The 17,585-nt window shown below is 38.3% G+C and overlaps 1 protein-coding gene across 1 annotated transcript; it reads right to left on the reverse strand.

The window, feature by feature from the left end:
- Positions 1–1,491: 1,491 nt before the first annotated feature.
- LOC109793259 (uncharacterized) lies at positions 1,492–5,957 on the reverse strand. Its single transcript, XM_020352719.3, has 4 exons — positions 5,497–5,957; positions 5,113–5,359; positions 3,146–3,364; positions 1,492–3,056 (listed from the first exon to the last, which is right to left on the reverse strand). The coding sequence occupies exons 1-4, from the start codon at positions 5,662–5,664 to the stop codon at positions 2,395–2,397; spliced, it is 1,296 nt and encodes a 431-aa protein (XP_020208308.2). The 5' UTR covers positions 5,665–5,957; the 3' UTR covers positions 1,492–2,394.
- Between the last annotated feature and the right edge of the window lie 11,628 nt (positions 5,958–17,585).

A 17,585-nucleotide genomic window follows, 5' to 3' on the forward strand; every position in this document is an offset into this window, starting at 1 on the left:
CCATCCACTTGGCCTACATCCAATTTTCCCTGATATAGCACCCCACTAAATCAAATATCATTCATTGTAATATTGTTTTTCAAACACCTTGCACACACAATATTTCAAGAATTCAAACAAACATTAATTAATCTTGACACCCCAAGATTGAAAACATACAAAATTTATGTACCCCACAGAAATTACTTGAGAAACCCTACTCAAGATTTCAAAATCTCTTGTTGAGACACCCTATCTCAAGAGATACACCAGTCAAAATGAAAATACAAGATTAAAGATTAGAAAGATATCACCTAATTTCATGTATATATTTATCTTTCACTCATGAATACATTTCTTGAATTTCTTCCTTCAAGAATTCATGTTCTATCTTTGCACTTCTTGAAATTTCAGAAAAATTCTTTGATAAGCCTTGAATCTTGTTTTTGAAAGTAATATTTTTCTCAAATTTTTTTCTTTCAAAAGATTTTCAAAGAGTTCTCTAAAAGATTCTTTTCTTATATTTTTTAATTCCAAAAGGATTGATTTTATAGAGTGCAAGACGTGATTCAATTATAAAGAGTAATAACAGAGGTAATCTAATACTTGATATGGTAATCTATTACTAGCCTTTTAAAATTGAACCAGAAACATTAAATCACCAATGTAATCGATTACGGGATATGGTAATCGATTATCCTAAGCCTTTTAAGATCTAGATTGCCTTTCATTCTATGGTAATCGATTATCTCTAGTGGTAATCGATTAACACGATGAAAACTTTGATTCTTTAGCTTTTTTCAAGCGAGAGTTTGTTTTAATCTATTACCAACTTTGGTAATCTATTACCTCAGAAAGTACTTGAAAAACATTTTCTAGTAGTAGACGTGGTAATCTATTAACATAGAGGATATTTGAATATCCTTTTGCAGTAACAAGTTTGGTAATCTATTACCCTGAATGGTAATTGATTAATAATGTTACCTTGAAAACTCTTATTTGAATCAAGTCATATACTATTACTTTATGTTTACTCATGGAAATACTAAAAAAAATCAGAAAGCCTAAAAATGTCAAGATGATTCACAAGGAAGATATGGTATGAATAAACACATGAAATGAGGTTTATGGATCATCAAAATATGGCTATATGATGATTCATTTAAGCACAACTTAGAAGATAAGAAAGAAGACTCAAATTAGACATGACCGAATTTATAAGAGACAAAAATGTTACCCTTGAAGAACTAAGGCTCTAGATACCACAAGATAGCATCCTTGCTTGCATTGATGGAGAAATGTGATCAATGAGAAGGAAGCCTTGACTCCTTGGATCAAAGCTCTTCAAGGGACGTCTTTGATGGAGGAAATGGACGAAAATGGAGGTTGAGTAGAAGGTGTTTGATGGAATGCTTGAGAGGTACTCTAGGATTTGGCTCACTCCAAGGTAGATGAAGGCCACTCCTAGGCTTTTTACTCAAGGTAGAGATAGGTAGGGTTCTTGGCCAAAAATGACCAAGAAAAACTAAGGAAAATTTAACATAATAGTGATACATGGATAAAATCTTGAATAAGTTATTAACTAAAGTTACTTCACTATAAACTAACTAAGAAGAAAAAAATTCATCAAAATAATAATAAAAAAATTCCTTGTCAAAGTAGATTGAAATTTTTTTGTACACAATTTTTGTCTAATTTTTTGTTTTTAATTCCTCTTTTATAATTCCCATTTTTTTTTTTATTTTTATAAATGTCAATTCATAATAGTTCATATTTTTTGTTAACCATTTATTATTATATAATTTTTTTATTATTTTTTATTTTAAAAAGTTTTACAGACATATAGTAAAACTTTTTATATGCTAGTACAAAGAATGAAGAAAAAAATAAAAATAGAAAAAATAAAAAAATAACTATAAATCACTAAAAGGAAGCCTTGAACCTCCAACAATGTGATTAACGATATCACTCTAACTAACTGAGTTATTCCATCCAACGCCCATTAAAAAAATGGTTTTACGTTATATATTCTTATAATAAACAAACAAACGCAGAGTTGCACCTGACTCTCATAATCCTTAACCTGCACATGCTACTCAGTAACCCAGGAAATAATGAACAAAAATATGAGAACGATCTATTTTTTTTTATTTTAAATAAGCTATGTAAGTTTAACACGAGAATAAAAAGCAGGACCTTCCTTCAACACTCTAATGTACATATACCGTGAAGTTGGCTTCAAAAGTCCCAAGGTTTTCACTAGACCAAACTAAACAATAAGGTGATATAAGATCAAATAAGATATAGCCAATGTTGCACTCGCAGCATCATTTCCAAATTCCTATGTGGGTTTTATCACTGAATAATGAATACAAAGCTAAAAAAACAGAAGAATCCATGTTTCCATTTCAGAGTTCAGACAGTGTCATCATGAAATGAAGGCTCCACATTCGAATTCGCAGAATTCAGATAAGTCTTCCTTGTCAAACTTGTCCATATCCAAATCCGAAGCATTGTGTGACGATATGTCTCCATGTCAAAGTTGTATGCAGCATCATCATCATCAGGCAATGATTTGTCTAAGCTCTCATGCATATCAGAAGCATCCAACCTGCTACTTACGAGATCCTTCTCACTTGTCTTGTCCAAATCAACATTGATTGGAGAAATGCATTCACTTCTCCCTAAACAAGTCAATTGTTCTGCAGTCTTCCCATTGCATGTCGTAATCGGAGAAATCTCGAGAGGGAATACACATGTATCACTGTGAGAAGGATTTGTTTTGCAAGGTGTATTTAAAACTGGAGAATTAGTTGGAATAGGAAATGAAGGAGGATTGAATAAGCTTTTGGCAACACTAGATCTTTGAACTTGTGATCCACCAAGTGCACAGTTCTCAGCCGATGGTTGAGTTGCAGAGCAAGGCGTAAAAACTACTTGGTTATTGACTGCATTAGATCCTTGAACCTGTGATCCACCAAGTGCACAGTTCCAAGCCGATGATTGAGTTGCAGAACAAGGTGTAGAAATTACTTGGTTATTGACTGTATTATTTGATGATGGCAGTATGTTTTGACCTGAGAATAGTAGAGTAAAAATGTAATTAATGACATTATGAAAGCTTAGCATATACTTGATAGATTTATCAGCTAGGGGACAAAAATACCTTGAACATTATTTTTTCTACCAGGTGGTCTACCACGACGCTTCTTTGAAACTGTAGGAACATCCATTGCTTGACTATCTCTTCTCTTTCTGTCAGATGCACTAATCATGGGTGCAGAGAAGTTTCCTGCTTCCACATTGGTATTCATACGCATAGGCAGTGACTGTATATGAGACATGTTTTGCGGAGGTAGAGGAGTAGTATTAACAGGAGCAACACCTAAGAAAGCAAAGCAATGTCAAAACATCATTAAGACAACCTAAAAAGTTGAACACCATTCAATTTAATTGAAAAACTTAATTCCAAATTGTGACTTAAATACATTAGGATTAACTCAACCATTAATTGATAAACTTAGCTTACACATATCCAAAAATACAACAGTAAACAGTGACTAAGGAAATACAATTTAACGATTACACTCCTAAATTTATCAATCAGAATTCCCAAATATAGGACTTCTCTTTGGAAAATTCAAACATTCAAGTGAGTTATTCAATTCTATTAGCAAAACAGAATATTAGGCAAAGACTGATTTATTGAAACTACCCAAAAATGAAGACTAGAAACATAGATTATATCTAACTAATACAGATTTCAAACATGAAGCATCCAACTCTTTTCATTTAGTATTGGAAATCCCAAATCAATTAGTCAAAATAATGTAAGGTGAACAATCCTCACCTCACAAAACTTGTAAGGTGATGAGCAATCTCACCCTAAAAGTTTTGTTAGATCACCTTATACTATTTGGCCATACCACCACTAATCAATTTGGGAAGCGGGGTTATGTATATGGAAAAAAAATTATCAATTGGATGCCAAATTGTAATGTCGTTTCTTTGAATGCAATCAATTATGATCGGAAAAGCTCAAAATGGGTACATTGAGGGAGTTGTGGATTAATACTATATGATAAAAATGGCAGGTCTCAGATTAGTTGTAAGTTGGGTATAAGTGCAGCGAGGCTATGTACGTGATACTAGCTTTATTTTGCATGACAGGGACAATGAGGAAAAAGAACATAAAGTGAGGCACCGTAGTGAGAAATGGGCAATCGTTTTAACTTTAAAGAGCAACCCAGAGAGAGTGCCAATAAGGGTGATGGAAAAATTGCAGGTTTGCCTTGAGTGTCATCTTGCTATCAAGTGCATATCAGAGGTAAAAAATTTAGAATATTTAGTTGGAGTTTCTTGCAGGTTTCACCATTTCAAAAGTGAATCATGTTTTAGTGGAGATTACTAGTAATAGTTATTCCTTGATTTCCATTTTAGACATTGTTCATGATCTTGCAGAGCTTTCAGCTAAGAGAGACTAAGTTCTTGCAATAACTCTGATATAATATTAATTGATTGCCCAATTTTAAGTCATCCTTTTGACTTTTTTGGCTTTCAAGAGCTGATGAGTGATAAACAAATTCTATGTGATAATTTATTTGATCACTGACTCATGATAAAGAAGCTTAACATTATTTTCATTTTACTCCATTGCAATACAGAAATTTTAAACGAATATCACATGAATATATGACAGAAATAACATATACAGTTAATTGTTGCATAAGGGATAAAAAAAAATTGTAAGTGACCCCCAAATAAACCTCAACCTCCTCATCCTAATATGAGTTTTTACTTATCATTTACGAATAACACATAACCAAAACCCCACATCGTACCTAATCTTTGTTCTTAAAATAGGCAAGATATTTATTTCATCAAACTTGTAAATGTTTTAAATTCCGGTTTGAAACTGGAACTACATGGCAGGAACCCTTTCATGCAATTATCATCGACTTAAATGATGACAATGCATACACAAACTAATACCACAACTCAATTTGAATTAATCGTACCACAACTTGAAAAGTTTTAAATAGCTGTTGCAGTTTTAATAATCAAAATCAGCAAATAAGGCTGCCTACCACATTGAAACAAAAAAATTTCATGCATAAGAGGAAAAACATGTACCCGAAGGAGAAACTCTGGATTGAGGAAGCATTGCAGGATTTGCGTTCATCTCTGCAACATTGGGTGGGGGTGGCCCCTGAAAAGTATCGAATGTGTTGACAGCATTTTGCATGTCTCGCAACAGCATCTGAATCCTGATTTTCTCTTGCATCAGCGCAACCCTTTCTCGATGCAGCGACGCCTTCTCTTCCTTCAAGCATATATACTCATCCAGCATATTTTCCAAACTCAGCAAACTCTTTGACACCTAAAAAAATAATAAAATTAAAATTAAAATTTGAATATTGCTGATAGCTCTTCTTTCTTCATTGATAAGAATTAGAATGAGGAAACCATTGGACCGATTCTAATAAGAAAAAATGCAAAAGAAGGTAGCATACGTACGTGTTGGTTGGCAATAAGCGAGGAAGCCTCGTTGAGAAAGGTGGAACGCGTGAGGGAAAAGTTGTTATCGAGGAGAAAACGATCAACGATGATAGAGACTAGATTGAGGCTCATCTTTCTCTTTTGCAATGACTCCGGTTGCTTTCCGGCATTTAGTAGTGTCTTCATCGTGAACAATAGCAAAGAATAGAGACAGTGCGGTGACTTTGCCTTCTTCACCTTCTTACATTTATAGGGTTCGAACGCGGGAATTTATTTCTTTTCGAGCTATCAATTATTAATAATTACCGCCACAAATATTAATTAAAATTTTTAAAATTAAAATCAAAAATAAAATCTATTAATTCATTGCTACCGCTACAAGTATTAATTAAAATTTTTAAAATCAAAATCAAAATAAAATCTATTAATTCACACTATGAATGTAGTATATTTATTTCGGAATAGATCATTCTTTTATCTGTAAAAAATAATATTTTTTAAAAAATAATAAATGTTTTATTAATTTTTTTAAAATAAAGGGTTTTGTTTTTAATTTTTAATTTTTAAATTTGAATTTCGTTTCAGCAAAAACATCTTTATCCAGATATTTTTATGCTTTAAAATACAGGTGTTTAATTAAATATTTTTATTTTCATAAACTAATTTTAATAATCACAATTATTATAAGTATAGTCGATAATATTCTTCAAATAATGAATGAATTCAGAAAAAATAATAAAATTTTAAATTAACTTAATTATAAAATTGTGATGAATGATTTTTTTAGCAGTTTAAAGACTTGAAAAATTACTCTCAACTTTATTTTTTATTTTTTAAGGAAAACTTTTCAATGGTAAGTGAATTGATCTTCTTTTGTATTGTGTAATTTTTTGTTTTTCTATACCTTCTTTTTTTCTTTTTTTTTCTCTACCCCAACATACATATACAATAATTATAAAAACATATTTTTGGATTAAATAAAATCTTTAAAATTAAAACAATGGTTCCATTAACATAAGAGTAGAGAATTCACATTCCTAAACTTAAAACAAGGTCGAATGCGGAATTTATATAAAAATGAAACATGAGTTTTTTTTCCAAAACAAAATAACAATAATGAAATCCTAAACTAAGCCTAGCTATGCCCCAATGTCACGTATCCTATCAGAGCATGCCCAATTGAAGCCTAAGCCTCATCACCAACATCTTCATGCTGATGATCACCTGCAACATAATTTAAACACATACAAAAAACAAGGGAGTTTCAGGTGTAAAAATAACAGTTAGGCAACACGCACACAAATCATAACAAGCACATCCATAGCTACACATTAATCAGGTGCAAAATTCAAATTATACATACAACGGTAACACATGCATGGTCATTCATCATGCAATAATGTCATGGACTCAACTCATAAATGCATGCATGTGGCGCCAGTCACGTGTCTCATAATCACATATCACGTGGTATGCTATTGAAGCAACATACCTGGAGTAGTCTAGGAGTACATGTCGGCTCAATCGTGCACTCTCAACTAGAAGGATGTACTACTAGGGTCTCATCGGGATAGCAAAGTCGCGCAAGATACGTCCCATGCACACAAACGGGCAGAACTAGGCCTTCCAAACCGCATTATTCCCTAGGACTCCTCCAAGATGTTTCACACTTGGAGGGCCTTCCCTAACGATATACTTCATATCATACCTCGTCACATAAATGCATATGATGCATGTCACACATTCACAAACTCATGGACTCATTACTTTACTTGTCACGAAATTTCATGTCTTATCTCATTTCATCACGTTTCACATTCTCATAATCATAGTGTTCACAATAGCAAAGATTGATCCATGGCTGCCTGGAGCAAGCACCGACAACTCCCTGAGCATCAATGGAAAATTCATGAGTGAAATTACCTTACCCATGACCTTGAATTAGAGGTTGTAATATTTACGCTTGAGATTTTGGAGACATTACTGGTATAATTCTAAGGTTGAGGTATTTAGTGATCATAAGGATCTTAAATATTTGTTTGATCCGAAGGAGTTGAATATGAGACAGAAGAGATAGTTAGAAATTGTAAGGATTAGGATTTTAATCTTAGTTGTTATCTGGGTAAATCTAAAGTAGTGGTCGATGCTTTGAGTAGGAAACCTCTATATTTATCTTTCTTTATGGTTAAAGAGATGTATCTTTTGGCTCAAATTAGGAAATTAAGTTTGACTTGTGAAATTACTCCTAGTAGTGGGAAACTAGGTATGACTCGAGAAACGAGTGGATTGTTGAAGGGTATTAGATAAGCATAATTAGTCGATTCATTTTGGTGGCAAGGCATGAGGCTATAGGACAAGGTAGTGGATAAGAGTTTGACTGGGGTATAAATGAAGTGTTAAGACTTGAAGACTGAGTATGAGTACATAGTGAACTTACACTTAGGCGCCTAATCCATGGAGAGGGTTACAAAAGTAAAACTAATATAGTGACAAATGTCCTGAGTAGGATGAGCATTCATCTATCATTTTTGATGATATAAGGGTTGGATTTGATTGAGGATGTTAAAGACTTAATCGTAATATGTGAGCTCACCCTTAGGAACATTGAATTGAATATGTTGAAAGGACTAATAGATTAATGGATGAGATTAGAGGACCCAGGAGTTAGATCCTTTCTTAGTGACCCAAGTGAAAAAGATTGGTAGGGATATAAATAGCCCTTCACGAGTGGAAGTTAATGGTGTTTTGGGGTTCAAAGATAGAATCTATGTGCCTAGTAAACTCGAATTAAGGAAGATGATCTTAGAGAAAGGACATAAGAGTACTCTTAGCATTCATTTAGGAGTTACTAAAATGTATCAGAGTGGCATAGCAGAAGCGTGGTGGTCTAAGGTGAAAAGAGAAATAGAGGAGATGGTTAGAGTTCCTTAAGGATTATGACTTCCAATTGAATTATCACCCCTGTAAGGCTAATGTTGTAGCTGACGCTTAAAGTAGAAAATCTTTGAGAATGTCTTCTTTGATGATTAGGGAATTTCATATGATTGAGGAGTTTAGGGATATGAGCTTAGGGTGTAAATTGACCTCTAAGAGTATTAAGTTGGGAGCTTTGAGAGTAACTAATAGCTTGATAGATGAGATTAGAGAAGGTCAGAAGGTAGATCATTTCTTATTGAGTCAAGTAGAGAAGTTGAATCAAGGTGTGGAGAGTGAATTTAGATTTGGAGTGGATGGAGTGTTGAGATTTAAGGATAGGTTGTGCATTCCTAGTGTGCCAGAGCTTAAGAGAGCAATCCTAGAAGAAGGTCAGAGGAGTAGCCTTAGTATCCATCCAGGAGCCACTAAGATGTACCAAGACCTTAAAAAGGTGTTTTGGTGGCCTAAGATGAAGAGGGAAGTGGAGGAATTTGTGTATGCCTACTTAGTATGTCAGAAAGCTAATGTAGAACACCAAAACCTTCAGGTCTAATGCAACCTTTAGACGTCCTAATTTGGAAGTAAGATTCTGTATCTATGAACTTAGTTGTAGTTATGTCTGATATACTTAGGAAATTTGATCTTATTTGGTTAATGGATAGGCTCACCAAGTTTGCTCACCTTGTACTTATTAACATTAGACATTCCTAGAAGAGATTGATAGAGTGGTACATTAATAAGGCAGTGATGTTACATGGGAAATAGAAAGCAAGATGCGAGGAGCTTACCTATTTCTATTTTCAAGAAAATTTCGAGGACGAAATTTCTAAAAGGAGGGGACAATTGTAACATCCCAAATTTTATACAATAGTTAATTATTATTTTTATATTTATGAAAATTATTTTCTTATAGTTATTAATTAATAAAAAGGGTTTTTTTTAGAACATTTTAGAGATTTTAAGAATTGATTATTACTTATTTCTAATATTTATAGAGATTATTAAAGGGGTTTATAATTAAATAATAAATATTATTTTGGTGATTTGGAGGCCCATAACGGGCCGTTCCAAATGGTGGAACGAGTCGTTCCAAATTAGTAAAGAGTCCAATTTTGGTTATTCTAGAACGGATCGTTCGCAAAGTGAAACGAGTCGTTCCAATATTCTAAAAATGCCTAAAAACCTTAGTTGAAAATGGGTCGTTCCAATTATGGTCAATGTGTGTTAAAATAAATCCCAGAACGGGCCGTTCTGATTGTAAAATTTGCATATAATAGATGGTCCAAAACGGGCCGTTCTGGCCACCCTTGAATGCCTATAAATAGGAGGGAGGGGCTGTGAAAAAATTATAACTGAATAACGTGAAAACTTAGAGAGAAAAAGAGAAAGAGAGAGAGAGAGAAAGAAAGAAAGAGAGAGAGAGAGAGAAAGAAAGAAAGAGGGAATCTACATGAGAAGATTAGCAAGGTTCTGCTCTAGTTTCAGCTCCTGCTTATCGAGGTAAGAGGGGAGTGAAAAACCTCGCTCGAAAGTGTGGGAATAATTGTTGGGTAGTCAGGATTGATCCCCAATCCCTTGCTTGATGCATGTTTCTAGGAACATGCAAAGCATGAATGTTTTTTATTTTACTTTCTGATTACTCTTCTATGTTCCTTGTTGGAAGTGATGAATGAATATGTAATTAATTTTGAAAATAAATAAGTTTTAATATGAGTAAGAGTGCTCTGTCAATTCCTGTGCGGACCCTATGAGGAATAATTATAACATGACTATGTGAAATATGAACAAATGACATGAGACATGAGAATGAACTATTGAGATAAGCTATGACTATGAGAATATGAAAAATGATGACATGAGACAGTAAATAAAATTTCGTGATAAGTGAAATGTTGAGTCAATGAAATAGTGAATGTTTGACATGCATCATATACATATATAACTGCAGGTGTGCCGCTTAGGCCGCATACTAGTGATGAAATGATGTATTCCAGGTGTATCTTCACCAGTGATAAAATAATTTATTCCAGGTGTGTCGCTTAGGCCGCATACCAGTGATGTAACAAGCTAATTAACAAGGTGTACCTTAGGGTCACCAGTGATGTAACAAGCTAACAAGGTGTGCCTTAAGATCACTAGTGATGTAACAAGCTATGTGATGAAATGACTTATTCTAGGTGTGTGCCGCTTAGGCTACATACCAGTGATGTAATTATATATTTTAGGTGTGTGAGACCCGTGAACCCCTTACTCATTTTCTTCTTCTCAACTCACTCTCACTCTCACCCTCTCCTTTTTCTTGTTGCTGATTTTCTTCTTTGGGGTGACCTTGGACTGAAGGTGTTGACCAAGCTTAGGCAGAGCTAGCTGAAGATTGTCTCTCTTCTCCGTTTGTTTTCAAGTTTCCTCTTCTTCTCCGATCTCCGTGGTCCCGAAACTCGGATTTTCGCATCAAGGTAAAAGAAGCTAGTCCTTTGATTTGTTTGGCTGAAAACGAGTTCTAAGAACTCTTTTGTGGTATAATGTTTGCTACATTTGAGCTGAAAACTGCTGAAATTGATGAATTGGGGTTCTACGGGTTTTCGAGGTCCTTGTGGAAATTTTGAGTAAATCTTGATTTGTGTTTGCATGTCGAAAATGAGACGTTTTTGTTGATACGTGGCGAGAATGGGAACTTTTGGCTGGGTTGCATGTTGATTTTCGCAGGTTTTGATGGAATTTTCGAAGTAGGTGAGGGTTCTTGTTTGAATTCGCGCTGAGCGCAGTTCTTCGCGCTGAGCGCGACTTGAAATGGGGACTCACTGGGTGAATCGCGTTGAGCGCGGGGAGAACCGTGCTGGGCGCAACAGACCTCTGTAGGTCTCTGGTTGAGACGCGCTGAGCGCGCACTTGAACGCGCTGAGCGCGCATTTGAAGTTCCGAAATTGACTTCATAGTCTTCATGAAAGTCGTAGCCTTGGATGTTAGCTTTCAAATGGCACTGGAATCACTCAAAAAGGAGTTTTAGAACTCTAGATATGGCCGTTTTAGTGAAGAGGGGTCAGGCTGCCAGCTTTACCTATAGCTGTTGCGGTTTTTAGAATATTTAACAAGGTAGATGAATGAATTAAGACTTGGTGTATTCATGAGAGTTGTAGGAAATTTGATTATATTTCATATGAGATAAGGATGAGCATGGTAGGAGTAGTATAACTCATGATGTGCTATTTTCTGTGAAGGTTGCCATTTTCCATTTAGTGATTTGGTTAAGTTTAAAGTTGTTTTAGGTGCTTAGGTTGATTGGTGTTGTTTGGGTGGGTAATTTGACAAGATAGATGAGTTGTAAATAAGAGGATTGGGTCGTAGTATGTGTTGAACATGTCGTACGTTGTGAAATTGTTGATCATGCTATTTTATGCTGTTGATGATGAAATGCTACGCTGTAATGGATACATATGTATATGTTGATATTGGTGTGCTGCGCTGAGCGCGGCCCTTGTCGCGCTGGGCGTGAGACTCCTTGGGAGTCTCTGCCCTGTGGGCGTTGGGCGCAATTTGAATTGCGCTGGGCGCGAGACCTAGGGGAAGTCTCTGCCTTCCCCGCACTAGGCGCGGGTATGAGCATGCTGGGCGCGCGAGACTCCTGGGAGTCTCTGCCTGGCATGCGCTGGGCGCGTGTGAGCCTTGGGCTCTCTGGCTGAGCCCCGCCAGGCGCAGGCATACCTGCACTAGGCGCACTAGCCCCTGGTGCTCTCTGGTTGTACCGCGCTGGGCGCGACCATGAGTGCGCCGGGCGCGGAGATGAGAAATTTATATATGTTCGTTAATGTTGTTTTATGTTTAGTTGAGTTGTAGACGAATATAATGTGATGACTAATGGATGATGTTGGTTGATTGATGTTGAGTTGTATATTTGTGTTGTGCTGCAAGTTGACATGTTGAGTTGTACAATTGAGTTGTGTTGAAAGTTGATGTTGAGTTGTACAGTTGTGTTGTGTTGCAAGTTGATATGTTGAGTAGCAAATGATGTGTTGTGTTGAATGTTGATATGAGTTGTTGTAGGCCATAATGGCTGAGTTGTTGTAGGCCATAATGGTTGAGTTGCTGTAGGCCATAATGACTGAGTTGTTGTAGGCCAAAATGGCTGAGTTGCTGTAGGCCATAATGGCTGAGTTGTTGTAGGCCATAATGGCTGAGTTGCTGTAGGAGATCTCCGAGTTGATATGCGTGACGACGCATTGTGTGCTGATTGCTGATTATGCTGTAAGATCGATGAGTTGTATGCTGAAGATGTGTGCTGTTATGGCTAAATAATGTGGTACTTTAAATGAATTTTGTTAAGTTGATTGATGTGTTGAAGTATTGTGCTGTGCTGTGCTGGGTTGTGCTGAGTTGGGGGATATTATAGCCGCTAAGTCGGTGCCGTTGTTAGCCACATATGTGGTGCTGATTCTAACCGCTAAGGCAGTGCTGATATTGCCGCATTGCGGTGCTGATATTGTTGAGTGGTATAAGCTGTATAAGTGTGCTGATAATTGTATCTGCTGTTTATTTATATTGATATATATATATATATATATTTGTATGTTGAATTTTAATTACACTAGCTTACCCTTTTGTTGTCTCCATGATGTTGGACTGCGATGATCATACTATGTATGGGAGCAGAGCAGGGATAGGTGGGCATCTAAGGATGAGTCTTCGACGGACCAGTAGAGCTGATTATTTTTGTGACTATTTTGTTATGTAGCTACTTGGGATAGTAGCATTGATTGTACTTTGTGTTGTACACTCTAACTCTAGTCGAATAGAGACTTTGTATATATTTATATTCTAGACCCTATATTTATATACTTGTCCTTCTGTCTGGCGTTTCCGGTGTACAGTGGTGTGTGTGTAGTGACCAGCCGGGTCGTTACACTTTAGTGGTATCAGAGCAGTTAGAGTCTAGTGGACACTCTTTGGGGGTGGTTCCTTTAGGCTTTTGTTGTGCTGAACTCTGTGTTGTGCTGTCTTGTTGTGTTGTTTGTTGTATTGGTTGTTGTGGTGTTTTGTTGTGCTGGTGATGGTTGATTGGTTTAGTTATTGTATACTGAAGATGTTGTTACTTCGGTAGACAATGACTAGAACCAATTAGTAGGTAGCCTGTGCCATGGAGATGATGGCTATGGCTATATAGCAGCAAAATGCCTATTTTTCTAGGATGGACGCTGATAGAGCTACAGCTGGTGCAGCAAGGCCCTTGGGGTCGTAGGAGAGCCGGGATCTAGCCGAGTTCCAGAAATGTCGTCCTCCACAGTTCAAAGGAGATGCAGACCCAGAGGTAGTTGACCACTGGATCTGTGAACTAGAAAAGATCTTCGCTGTGTTGGGATCTTCTCAGGGGAGGAGGCTGGCATATGTTGTCTATATGCTGGTTGGGGAGGCTGAGCATTGGTGAAGAGATACTCACCATATGCTTACTGCTAGAGGAGGAGCTGTTGATTCAGCTGGTCAAGCTGAATCATTGTTGAGGGATGGAGTAGAGTGCTGTCTTATGCTTGCTGCTATGAGTGTGGAGACCGAGAGGGTCATTGCTGAGATTGATGTGGCGAGGGATTTTGCTGAGGTGTTCCTTGATGAGGTGCCCGAGTTGCCTCTTGTGAGTGAGATGGAGTTTATCATTGACTTGGTTCCAGGTGCAGGGCCAGTGTCGGTGGTTTCCTAATGGATGGCTCCTGCTGAGTTGGTTGGACTGAAAGGTCAGTTGGAGGACCTGTTGGAGAAAACAGTTGGTGCGGCCGAGTGTATCGCCGTGGGGTGCTCCTGTGTTGTTGGTGAAGAAGAAAGATGTGGGCAGTCGTCTTTGTGTGGATTACCGGCAGTTGAATAAGTTGACCATCAAGAACAAATATCCTCTCCCCCGGATAGATGACTTGATGGATCAGCTGAGATGAGCATCAGTGTTTTCTAAGATCGATTTGAGGTCGGGGTATCACCAGATTAGGGTGAAGGAGGATGACATACCGAAGACTGCTTTCAAGACTAGGTATGGTCACTATGAGTATGTTGTGATGTCGTTTGGTGTGACCAACGCCCCTGTAGTGTTCATGGATTAGATGAACAGGATCTTCCAGCTGTTCTTGGATAAATTTGTGGTGGTGTTTTATTGATGACATCTTGATTTATTCAAGGACCCTGGAGGAGAATGGAGAGCACTTGCAGTTGGTGCTGGAGATTTTGAAGGCGAAGCAGCTGTATGCTAAGCTTTCAAAATGTGAGTTCTAGTTGGAAGAGGTAAAGTTCTTGGGACATGTAGTCTCAGCTGAGGGGATTGCTGTTGATCTGGCTAAAGTGGAGTCGGTGTTGCAGTGGGAGTGTCCCATAACTATCACGGATGTTCGGAGTTTTGTTTGTTTAGTGGGTTACTATAGGAGGTTCATTGAGGGATTCTCCAAGATAGTAGCGCCTCTAATCCAGCTGATGAGAAAGGAGCAACCGTTCATTTGGATCAATGCTTGTGAGCGGAGCTTTGATGAGCCGAAGAGGAGGTTGACTACTTTCTTGTGCTGGTATTGCCAGATTTTGGTGATCCTTATTATGTGTATTGTGATGTTTCTCACCAGGGTCTGGGGTGCGTGCTGATGCAAAACATGAAAGTAGTGGCATATGCTTCAAGGCAATTGAAGAATCATGAGAGGAATTATCCCACTCATGACTTGGAGTTAGCAGTTGTTGTGTTTGCCTTGGAGATATGAAGACATTAGTTGTATGGTGCTTGGTTCAGCGTCTTCAGTGATCACAAGAATTTGCAGTACTTGATTGATCAGAAGAAGCTGAACATGAGGTAGAGGCGGTGGATGGAGTTTCTGAAGGATTATGACTTCTAGTTGATGTATCATCCTGGTAAGGCCAATGTTGTGGCGGATGTGCTGAGTAGGAAATCCATCCACATGTCTGGTATGATAGTGAAAGAGCTGGAGCTGGTGGAGAAGTTAAGAGATTTGAATCTCTATGCGGAGTTAGCTCAGGATCACATTAGTTGTGGGATGATTACCATAACTAGTGAGTTCTTGAGGCAGGTTAGACAGAGATAGTTGCAAGATGTCGAGTTGGTGAAACTTCTTGGGTTGCTGAATACCGAGAAGGCTGTTGGTTTTGAGCTGGGCGGAGATGGAATCTTGAGGTGCAAGGGCAGGATTAACCTACCTCATGATGCTGAGCTGAAGAAAGCTGTGTTGGAGGATTTGCTAAGGGCTGGTGTGTTGGACCACTTGGGAAGCTGGGGAGGAGATCCTATCGCTGGTTGAGTTCACGTATAATAATAGCTTTCATGCTAGTACGGGGATGGCACTGTTTGAAGCCTTGTATGGCAGAAGATGTAGGACTCCTCTGTGTTGGTATCAAAATGGTGAATCAGTGGTTGTGGGACCAGAGCTGATCTTACAGACTGCTGAGAAGGTATGTTCATGACCCTAGTCATGTGGTTGAGCTAGATGATGTGTGGGTAAAGGAGAACCTAACGTTTGAGAAGATATCGGTAGTAGTGGTGGATGATAAGCTGAAGGAGTTGAGAGGCAAGTCTATTGCTCTGGTGAAGGTGTTGTGGGATGCAGCTACTGGTGAGGCTACTTGGGAGGTGGAGCAGCAGTGTAGGGAGCGGTATCCATTTCTTTTCCCAAGTAAGTCTGTTTTCGGGGACGAAAACTCTTGTTGTTGGGGAGGTTGTGAGACCCGTGAACCCCTTACTCATTTTCTTCTTCTCAACTCACTCTCACTCTCACCCTCTCCTTTTTCTTGTTGCTGATTTTCTTCTTTGGGGTGACCTTGGACTGAAGGTGTTGACCAAGCTTAGGCAGAGCTAGCTGAAGATTGTCTCTCTTCTCCGTTTGTTTTCAAGTTTCCTCTTCTTCTCCGATCTCCGTGGTCCCGAAACTCGGATTTTCGCATCAAGGTAAGGGAAGCTAGTCCTTTGATTTGTTTGGCTGAAAACGAGTTCTAAGAACTCTTTTGTGGTATAATGTTTGCTACATTTGAGCTGAAAACTGCTGAAATTGATGAATTGGGGTTCTTCGGGTTTTCGAGGTCCTTGCGAAAATTTTGAGTAAATCTTGATTTGTGTTTGCATGTCGAAAATGAGACGTTTTTGTTGATACGTGGCGAGAATGGGAACTTTTGGCTGGGTTGCATGTTGATTTTCGCAGGTTTTGATGGAATTTTCGAAGTAGGTGAGGGTTCCTGTTTGAATTCGCGCTGAGCGCAGTTCTTCGCGCTGAGTGCGACTTGAAATGGGGACTCACTGGGTGAATCGCGCTGAGCGCGGGGAGAACCGCGCTGGGCGCAACAGACCTCTGTAGGTCTCTGGTTGAGACGCGCTGAGCGCTCACTTGAACGCGCTGAGCGCGCATTTGAAGTTCCGAAATTGACTTCATAGTATTCATGAAAGTTGTAGCCTTGGATGTTATCTTTCAAATGGCACTGGAATAACTCAAAAAGGAGTTTTAGAACTCCAGATATGGCCGTTTTAGTGAAGAGGGGTCAGGCTGCCAGCTTTACCTATTACTGTTGCGGTTTTTAGAATATTTAACAAGGTAGATGAATGAATTAAGACTTGGTGTATTCATGAGAGTTGTAGGAAATTTGATTATCTTTCATATAAGATAAGGATGAGCATGGTAGGAGTAGTATAACTCATGATGTGCTATTTTCTGTGAAGGTTGCCATTTTCCATTTAGTGATTTGGTTAAGTTTAAAGTTGTTTTAGGTGCTTAGGTTGATTGGTGTTGTTTGGGTGGGTAATTTGACAAGATAGATGAGTTGTAAATAAGAGGATTGGGTCGTAGTATGTGTTGAACATGTCGTACATTGTGAAATTGTTGATCATGCTATTTTATGCTGTTGATGATGAAATGCTACGCTGTAATGGATACATATGTATATGTTGATATTGGTGTGCTGTGCTGAGCGCGACCCTTGTCGCGCTGGGTGTGAGACTCCTTGGGAGTCTCTGCCCTGTGGGCACTGGGCGCAATTTGAATGGCGCTGGGCGCGAGACCTAGGGGAGGTCTCTGCCTTCCCCGCACTGGGCGCGGGTATGGGCACGCCGGGCGCGCGAGACTCCTGGGAGTCTCTGCCTGGCATGCACTGGGCGCGTGTGAGCCTTGGGCTCTCTGGCTGAGCCCCGCCAGGCGCAGGCATACCTGCGCTTGGCGCGCTAGCCCCTGGTGCTCTCT

The sequence above is a fragment of the Cajanus cajan genome, chromosome 3 (assembly GCF_000230855.2).
Source record: "Cajanus cajan strain Asha chromosome 3, NIPB_CcT2T_4, whole genome shotgun sequence".
In the NCBI taxonomy this organism is placed as follows: Eukaryota; Viridiplantae; Streptophyta; class Magnoliopsida; order Fabales; family Fabaceae; genus Cajanus; species Cajanus cajan.

Coding starts and splice junctions, on each gene's coding strand:
- LOC109793259 (XM_020352719.3), bottom strand. CDS start 5,664: ATGAAGACACTACTAAATGCCGGAAAGCAACCGGAGTCATTGCAAAAG. Junction 5,360..5,496: donor CGCTTATTGCCAACCAACAC/GTACGTATGCTA, acceptor TTATTTTTTTAG/GTGTCAAAGAGTTTGCTGAG. Junction 3,365..5,112: donor ATCCAGAGTTTCTCCTTCGG/GTACATGTTTTT, acceptor TTGCTTTCTTAG/GTGTTGCTCCTGTTAATACT.